The sequence below is a fragment of the Cibotium barometz genome, chromosome 39 (genome assembly GCF_041138505.1).
Source record: "Cibotium barometz isolate CiBa-2024 chromosome 39, ASM4113850v1, whole genome shotgun sequence".
In the NCBI taxonomy this organism is placed as follows: domain Eukaryota; kingdom Viridiplantae; phylum Streptophyta; class Polypodiopsida; order Cyatheales; family Cibotiaceae; genus Cibotium; species Cibotium barometz.
This window is the reverse complement of record NC_141084.1, coordinates 6,135,343-6,144,135: the sequence shown is the minus strand read 5'-3', so window position 1 is coordinate 6,144,135 and position 8,793 is coordinate 6,135,343. Positions and strand designations below refer to the sequence as shown.

The window sequence follows — 8,793 nt, the reverse complement described above, 5'->3', positions numbered from 1 at the left end:
TTACGCGAGAATTAATTTTTCTATTTTATCGGCGAGCAGACTTCTAAAGAATGCACTACTGAGAGTCGCTGCTTGTCTTGGGAGCATTTCATCTTTTTGTTTGGTGGGATCAAATTTCTGGTTAAAGCAAGTCTAATAATAATAATAATGCCTACGGACGACTCTTTACGTGATACCTTGCGGTTCGAAGAAAGAAAGCTCGAGAACTGGTGATGCCCACAGGAGACTACTTCTTAAAGAAAGGCTTGTCAAGGTAGTACGTAGTCATCGCGGCCATGGCGACACAGATCACGTGCACCAGCAATTATAGGCAGCATCTACTATTCATTATCATGGGAGCTCTCATCATGATTCTGAATACGCTGCCCTTGCGCAGCAGTGCTATGTCCATGTCCACCTACCAGAAGCCCGGTCTTCTACGGCCTCTCTTAGGCAGCCCAATTTCAAGCTCACCACCTCTAACCTATCCAGATTTGCAGCGCTCTCTGTCAGGTAACACAGCTAACATGACTTCTGACAACACACTCCTCGCCGGCCTTCTCAACATTGGGGCTCTTCGCAGCGATTCTGATCACAGCGTCCCCTACGTGCCCCCTCTGGATGGCAGACTGCCAGGCTCTTCAAGCCCGTATTTCATGACGTTTGTGCCATACGACCTCAAGCTTGTGAGCGTCCAGAACGTCGACCCCCTCGGCTCATCTTTCACTGTAAGCTCCAACCAACCAGCAAGTCTTTCACTGGAAGGTTTTTTTTTTAAAATAAAAATAAAAATTAAAAATTAAAAATCCCCATGTACGATGTTGTTTACCATAACCATGATTCTGTATATATTATTATCGTAGGACCTCCTCTAGATTTTTTTGGGATCTATTTGTATTAGCATAAATACATACATGAGCTACAATTCGAATCAAAAACGTTATTTCCAATCTAGCAAAAAGTTTGCAATTTTCTTACTTTACCCAACAGTTTTGAATTGTCATTTCAGATCCAATGGCAGATGATCATGCAGTGGGAGGACGTGATTTCTTCGAATACCAGTGGTCAAAAAACGATGAATAATAACTGTAGTTTCGTATGTGATACAACAAGCTCTGATAATATGTGTTGTGACAATGTGTGGGTGCCTCCTCTATATATACCCCAATGTAACATCGACTCCATTGACTCTATTGTTGATTCTATGCCCTCAATTTATTGGTCCACAAACAATGTCTCCGGTTATTCAGAATGTATAAGTAACCCGGGAAATTGCTATGAAAGGAGGGTTTGGAAGCTTAACATCCAGACCACATGTGATACACAGATGAATTTTCAGAACTTTCCCTTTGACACACAACAACTCACAATGAAAATTTTTAATCCCCACTCCAGCAGAACATGGCTACAACTTGTGAAGGATACTCTTCTCAACAATGGTGGGGACATTGTGAACGGAGATCCTCCACTTGGTGAGCCACATCTACTCTATCTTGAAAGGAATCACTAATTTAGCTTGAAATGTCTATTGTTCCATGCATGACGTCTTGTCTTTGTGATTTTAAAAAAAAAAGCATCAACCTATATTGGTCAAGACTATTTTGAAATTTCAACATTTTATCAGAAATTAGGAAATAGATTACAAGTCCCAAACACATGTATAAGAGATGATACGAGAGTAATTTAGTGTAGGGGTCACATCACTATTTATATCAGTCCTATGAAGACTCATAAATGTAGGGATCATCTCACTATTTAGATCAGTACTATGTATAAGTGTAATATTCAAAGAGTTAAATTTTGGTAATGAGTGATCATAAAAACTTTCCAACTCTTCAAATTCTAATACTATCCTTATGACTGCCACCATAAAGGCATTTATACTCATTCAAAAATCATAGAATAGTTCTTTTCTATTGAAGTTCTTGTTTTGAATAGTTTGCCAACTCTTAAGATGCTAATACAATCTCTGTGACTGCTATTACAAAGGCATTTATACTTTTTCATCAAAAATCATAGAGTACTTCCCTTCAAGTATAACTTCTCATTTTGAAAATAATTTTTTAGATTCTACATAGTCACAATATTCATCTCATAGTGAGTCGTTAATATCTAGCACATCTATAGCTTGATTTTACAAAGCGCGCACACGTGTGTGTGTGTGTGTGTGTGAGTGAGTGAGAGAGAGAGAGAGAGAGAGAGAGAGAGAGAGAGAGAGAATGATCGATCACATATCCTTATTTTCTTAAATTTATAATGCTAAGGTCTTTCCTTAAATATTTTCATTTGATGATTTGTAGACCAAAGCATACCCAGTTGGTCTATCAAAGGTGTGGTAGTTTCACTCAATTGCACGGTTGCCACATGGCGTCAAACCTTCCTCACCCAAGATAGCCTCCTTAAACGTTTCCAAAGCACATATGAACTCCAGAATGACATCATTAGAGAAACTTTGGAGAACTTGGCATGTGCACAAAATTATGGCGATTTGAAGGTGCCTGATGCTAGCCTAGCTAACCAAGCTAATTTATCACTCTACGATACCATTCTTAATGATTACAAGATAAGGTTTGAGGGAACTCTTGACACCTATAGAAGCTGCATAGAAACAAAAGGCAAGGAGTACATACTTTCACCTAACCAAACATTTTATGGTAAGCCTATTGACACACAGAAGCTTTTTGGGAGTTGGTTGAATGTAAGCACAGAGAAGCCAACAAAAATCTCATTTGATTGTCTTATTCAAGCAACTGCAAACTTAACCACACCCATTATTACCATTAGCATCCTACTGCAGCGTTTTAGAACGTAAGTATTGCTTATCTCCATAGTGATTTATTTCTTATGTGCAAAGAACCTACCACCTAACATTCTAACAAAGAAATCTTTGCAGGTTTTATGTACTGAAGCTCTTTGTTCCGACTGCAATATGTGGGATATCCACATTTGCTTTAATTGCAATACGGCCAGAGAACCTCGAGGCAAGGCTAGCCATCATTGTGCCTTCTGCACTAGCCTTGACAGCATTACAGATAGCAGTTGTTGCAACAGATGTGCCTGTGGTCTCATACATGGTTCCTACTTCATACCTAGTTATTTCGACATATGCTATCCAGCTCTTTGTGGCAATCGAGACTATGATTTTGGCAAGATGGTATGTTCTCTCTCTCTCTCTTACACACACACATTTTTTATTTTTTCCCTCTTTATATTCCTCCGTCCCTCCTCCTCTCTCTCCCCCCTCACCCCCTTGTTCCTCTCTCTCTCTCTCTCTCTCTCTCTCTCTCTCTCTCTTCTTCTTCTTCTTCTTCTTAAGTTTTTCCTAGTCTCCATTATACTGTTAAAGCAATAAAATACAACCACAATCTTGATTTATTGTGTTAGATAATACTTATTAAATAAATGCTCGTAAGCAAGTCACATGTAGGCTTATGCCTGAGATATATATACAACTTATTAAATAAATGCTCGTAAGCAAGTCACATGTAGGCTTATGCCTGAGATATATATACATATTTATATACAGATATATATGTATATATACATACATACATAGATATGTACGTACATACACAAAAAAAACACACACACACATATATATGTATGTATGTGTATACACACACACACACATATTGAAATGCCACTTGTGTTTGTGCACGTGTGTGTGTGTGTGTGTGCGTGTGAGAGAGAGAGAGAGAGAGAGAGAGAGAGAGAAATGAAATGAAATGAAATGTTATATTAACGTCTTCAAAACGCCAAAGTGACCTATGAGACCAAAGTTACAACCATGTGACATCTGATACACTGTCTAGAAAAGAAAAGAAAGAACTGAAGGTAAGTATCTAGCCCTACAATACATCAGTAGAGGGAACATCCGGAAGCAGCAACTAGGGAGAGTGGGAAGCTAATGCTACTAGTCAAAATGGGGTACATGAGTACATGGATACATGAATACATAAATATGGGAGAGTACAAAAGTGACAATGAGTACTTACAACAACAGTATATGGCTGGAGTGGTAATCATCCTAGGAGCTCTAGCATGGGTGGCCTGGATATCTGCCATAGTGAGATGCTTGGTCAGACGAGCCCGATACCTCGCAATGATGCTCTGAATCCTACGGTGTAGGCACCATCTCCGATGTGAGGATCCGCGAGCCCTCAGGCGTCTGGATCTACCCAACTGGATAGCTCTCTCAACTAGAGTCCCACGGGGTGCCCACTGCTGGGCTGTCGGCTGTGTGTCCTCCCGGGTAGTCCCTCTAAAGAAGTCAATAATCTGTCTCTGTGTGGACTCCCTGCCAGTCGGGCGTCTGCTCCTAATAATGGACTCTCTGAGCCTGCGGATCTCCAGGAGATAAAAACCCAAGCATCGCTGATCACAATAGTCCATGACTCTAGCCAGTGGTCCAAATCCCTTTGTGAAAAGGCAATGGTAGCACCCTCGAATCTCATAATATGCTGTGCAGCGACGACACATGTAGTGCTCCTCTGCCTTTGGCTCTATCCAACAAATCTGACAAATCCTGTCCCCTGGAGGTATGCCTCTAAATCTGCCTGTCTCTATCTCTAACTGATGTGAAGAGGTGCAGATCTGCCCAATGGCGCACCTCAATCCATGAGAGAGACGGGTATCCATGTAGCTCGGTCTAAGAATAAAGCCATCCTCAGTGGTGTGGAGAAGATGGTCTCTATAGAAAGCCATCTTCGTCCCCAACTCCTGTGAGGCTCTAGCCATGTCCTCCTAGTGTCCAATTGAATGAGGGCCGTCTGATGACTCTACTAATCTCAGAATGTGTAAAGGTGAGAGAGGGTGCCTCCAGAGAGTACTGGAAGGGCGGAAGTCAATCTAAACTGAACCATGGAGCTCAAACCAGGATCATACCAACATGAAGTGTCTCCCTCCATGGCTAGCTGATGAGAGGACTCTAAAGCAAGTCATGCATACCGGTGTTGGGGAAGCTCCCAGGTGCTATGAATGAAGGACACTGATATGGCAAGAGCCTCGACTACGAGAGAGAGAGAGAGAGAGAGAGAGAGAGAGAGAGAGAGAGAGAGAGAGAGAGAGAGAGAGAGAGAATAAGAAATTATCGTAAAAAAATCCTACCATAGGAAAGTCAAACTAGGAGCCCTTAGAGATAAGCCCAAAAAGTGGTCTATGAAAGAGTTAATACTCTCAAAAGAACTCTACTCCAAGATTCTTGCAAGGTGACTCCAAGAATGAGAGGGCAATCCCACTTGTCTTCTAAGAACTGCATAGCATGTTTTTACTAATACACTCATTTCACCCTTGGGACTTGTGAAAGAGTCTTGCATAATATATCCTGCCAATAGAATATCTTGTGTATCAAAATTATTTATTATTTAAATAGTTTGATATACAAGATATTGATAATCTCACGATTACTAATTAACAACATTTCTTAATCTTCATTTCTTGCTCTAGATGTTGAAGCTTAGTCTCCATTGCATGGTTATCTAACAATAGCGTAGGATGCCTTTCTTCAATTGACCAAGTGGATTACATGTGGGCCATTTCTCGATAGCATACACACTATTTGCAAACATGAAAATTTTCGAAGGATGGTACAGCCTTGTTGTACTTGAGTGTGTGCATGACTAGAAATGGTGCTTCTTCATGTGTCCACCCACCATAAGAAGAGATGTGAGTTCCATATTCAAGATTTCTTTTGTTTTCTTTTCCTGGGGGTGGGGGTGGGTATGTGTGTGTGTGTGTGTGAGAGTGTGTGTGGGGCAAGGGGTGGGGTATATTTATCATCCCATTATGCAAAGAGTAAATTGCATCATGAAGTCTTCATATTTTAGAGTGGGTTGAGGTTCAATTATCCAGGCTCCACATCACGCGTAGGTGTGAGTGTGTTTGTGAAAGCTCAAGTCAAAGGCTCCACTTTTTCTCATTGTATTACATCTCAAGTGGCTCGAGTTTTCCTCATCATAGCGGTAAGTGTTTCTCATCAAACCAATTTAGCTTAAACCCCCTTTCCCTCCACACAAAAAAAAAAATTGCACAAATAACGAAATCAAGCAGTCAGTATGGAGAACCATCATCTTGTTTACAAATTATAGGATTTGGAAACGTACCAGCACGGGAAAAAAAATCCTTTAGTATCTATTAATTAATCTCGCTCCAATTAAAAAGAATCAACTAATATTTTGGTTTTCCTTAGGCCTTACGATAACTCCAATTTGAAATTGATTATTTTGCATTGTCTTAGAATCGAGGGCTAGTTAGATTTTAAAGGATTTAGCTATAAATTTGGATGGTATTTGTGTATGTAATTTTCTTTTGAAACGAGATTAGAAGCTGTATGACTGTATATATATCGATCACTTGTTGTGCAGGAGTAAATGCAAGGAAGCCAAGAACGAGAAGAAAGACAGGTTTGTATAGAACAAAGCATTGGATTAAAGGAATTCCTAGATATCTATTATTCTTGTTATTGTAATTAATCATGGTGCAAAACTGCACTAATGAGGCAAGAAATAATATTTTTATTAATCTAACAAACGCATTATCGTGTGGCATTGATTAAAAAAAATAGCAATGAGAACCCTCTTCCAGGAACAACACAAAACCCTCCAAACAGGTGATTTACAGTAGCTTCAATACTTACAAGAAGAGATTAATGTATTATCCTGCTTGATATATCGATTTTTAATATTAAATGTTGCAGATGTACATGTAACACACCAAAGAAAGAGGAACACGCAGACCGATGCATACGAAAGTGGGACTACATCCTACTATTTATTCTGGCTAGCTTCTACGTCACAATTTTATGCTTGTGTATCTACATTCCTTATCGTCGAGGGAACAGTGGTGCCTCAAACGCTCACGGTACTAGCATCTGGTCATTTTGAGAAAGCCCTTACACTGCTGCGGTCCATAACCGCACCATTGTTGCGGGTGTAGCTACATATATTCCCCACACACACACACACACACACACATTCTCTCTCTCTCTCTCTCTCTCTCTCTCTCTCTCTCTCTCCCGAACTTGCATTTACACCAGTACCATCGATTGTACTTACATGATATCTTGATACTTGTTTTTGTCGTGCAGTTTACATTAATGTCCCATACAAGAGTTATAGATTTCCTTCCATTGTTTTTCATTGAACTATTTCTCCTAACTAATGGCTTTGTTGGCTCAATTGGCTATAAAAAGAATTAAACATAGCAACTTACATAGCGGTGATATGATGGGTTGCTTATCCAGTGTTTAAAAACTTTCACAGTCACCACAAAATTCATTTCTTAGATAAAATCAAAAGCCAAAACATTCTTCAAGTCACAACTTCCACCAAGCCATCACTAATTAAAATAGAATTTGACCTTTATCAGATCACAGTCCCTACCAACAAAACTTACATGTTTCTAAGCAATGTTTGATGCATCCATGCTAACTGAAGTAATTTAACATGTCCTCCATATCTTTAAAAAATTTACCTGCTCCATTTTAGAAATAAGTATGAAGAACACCACCAGTTCAGTCAAAGACCCAAGTTAGTGTCCTTATGTATTTACCAATATGGCCAAAGTTGCAGCTTTTGTGGTCAAAGATGAGATCACAGAAGCTTGAAAGTGAAGAAACTATAGCTGGCTGCTCGGGTTTTCACTGACATCTCATGACCTTCCAACAACTGCATTTACGCTCAGAGTTATCAATAACCTCTTCTAATTTCACGCTCATCTGCCCTTAATTTGAAAGCCCATCTTTAATTGAGACAACAATTCAACCACTTTGAATCGACACTCAAAGATGCAGGTGCACATAAAGTCAGAGAAAACCCCCTTCAAACTACCATGCTACAACCTCTTCATTGCATACAAGTGCAAAGATAAACCAGTGTTCTGGGTAGTGTCGAAAGTGAAGCTCGTACACCACTTGATGACTATCCACAATAAGCTCACTCTTTCCACTGTGCTTCAAGTTACCCTGTCCATTTGAAAGAAAAACGGATGCAAACTAATGATATAGCTTTGAATTATGGGAGATTCCATGGTAAAGCCCACACATACACACTGTACATCACAAACTTGCACCATCTTTCGGGGTATACCTTGTGTATACCTTGATGTCATAGAAAATCTTTGATGCAGAGAATTTCACAACAATAGGGAAGAAAGCTGAAGGATCTGCAGCCGGTACAACAAATTCCATAGATCCACTACATAAAACAAAAGGAGAACCAGAAATGTGAAGTGGAAAGCAGATAATGGGCTTGCAGTTTCATCAAGGTAAACAGTGCAAGAAGGGTTCAAGACTATAGCCATAAAATCAATACATATAAGAGATAGAACATCAGCCTCATTGATCAACTCACCTTCTATTTGTATCCATATTTTGCAATAACAACACTACAAATTGAACTAGAAGCCTGCAAAACACTTCATGTCAAGAGGTCATGAACAAGGCTGCCAGCACCTGTTTATAATGGATGCGCACTTCCTCAATTCAGAATACATATGAACCAATATGGTGGCAATAGTAGCATCCCTTTTTAATTCATGAGACTACATGGCTAGCCGGATTGCTGTCAAAAACTTGCTATGCTTTTAGAAGAACCACAGAGCACAAAAAGTTGTTTTTTGTAAAACAACACTATAAAAAAAAAATGCTTCCTGAGTAACCAATCACAGTATTCCACCCAACAATAGCCAAGCTTCATAGGCATGCCGGACGGACCACCCAGACTCTATTGATCCAGGCATGGGCGTGCCAGACCAGTTCACACCATCCCACATAAGGCAGATCGCGCGACACAACGGCATGCCAATCTGGGTCACGCT

General features: G+C 39.9%; 2 protein-coding genes across 3 annotated transcripts; one reads left to right on the top strand and one right to left on the bottom strand.

The window, feature by feature from the left end:
* The first annotated feature begins 280 nt into the window (after positions 1-280).
* On the top strand, positions 281-6,983 carry LOC147615650 (uncharacterized). The gene is made up of 7 exons (XM_086777958.1): positions 281-707; positions 989-1,451; positions 2,280-2,787; positions 2,873-3,133; positions 6,342-6,380; positions 6,542-6,586; positions 6,674-6,983. The coding sequence occupies exons 1-7, from the start codon at positions 333-335 to the stop codon at positions 6,858-6,860; spliced, it is 1,878 nt and encodes a 625-aa protein (XP_086634084.1). The 5' UTR covers positions 281-332; the 3' UTR covers positions 6,861-6,983.
* Positions 6,984-7,407: 424 nt separating this feature from the next.
* LOC147615649 (coatomer subunit delta-4-like) lies at positions 7,408-8,581 on the bottom strand. Of its 2 annotated transcripts, none has more exons than XM_086777957.1 (3): positions 8,328-8,581; positions 8,075-8,171; positions 7,408-7,939 (listed from the first exon to the last, which is right to left on the bottom strand). In XM_086777957.1, the coding sequence occupies exons 1-3, from the start codon at positions 8,342-8,344 to the stop codon at positions 7,802-7,804; spliced, it is 252 nt and encodes an 83-aa protein (XP_086634083.1). In that variant the 5' UTR covers positions 8,345-8,581; the 3' UTR covers positions 7,408-7,801. The 2 variants fall into 2 exon arrangements, 1 of the variants encoding a protein (XP_086634083.1); XR_015262575.1 differs by having other exon boundaries at positions 7,409-7,939; positions 8,064-8,171.
* Positions 8,582-8,793: the final 212 nt, after the last annotated feature.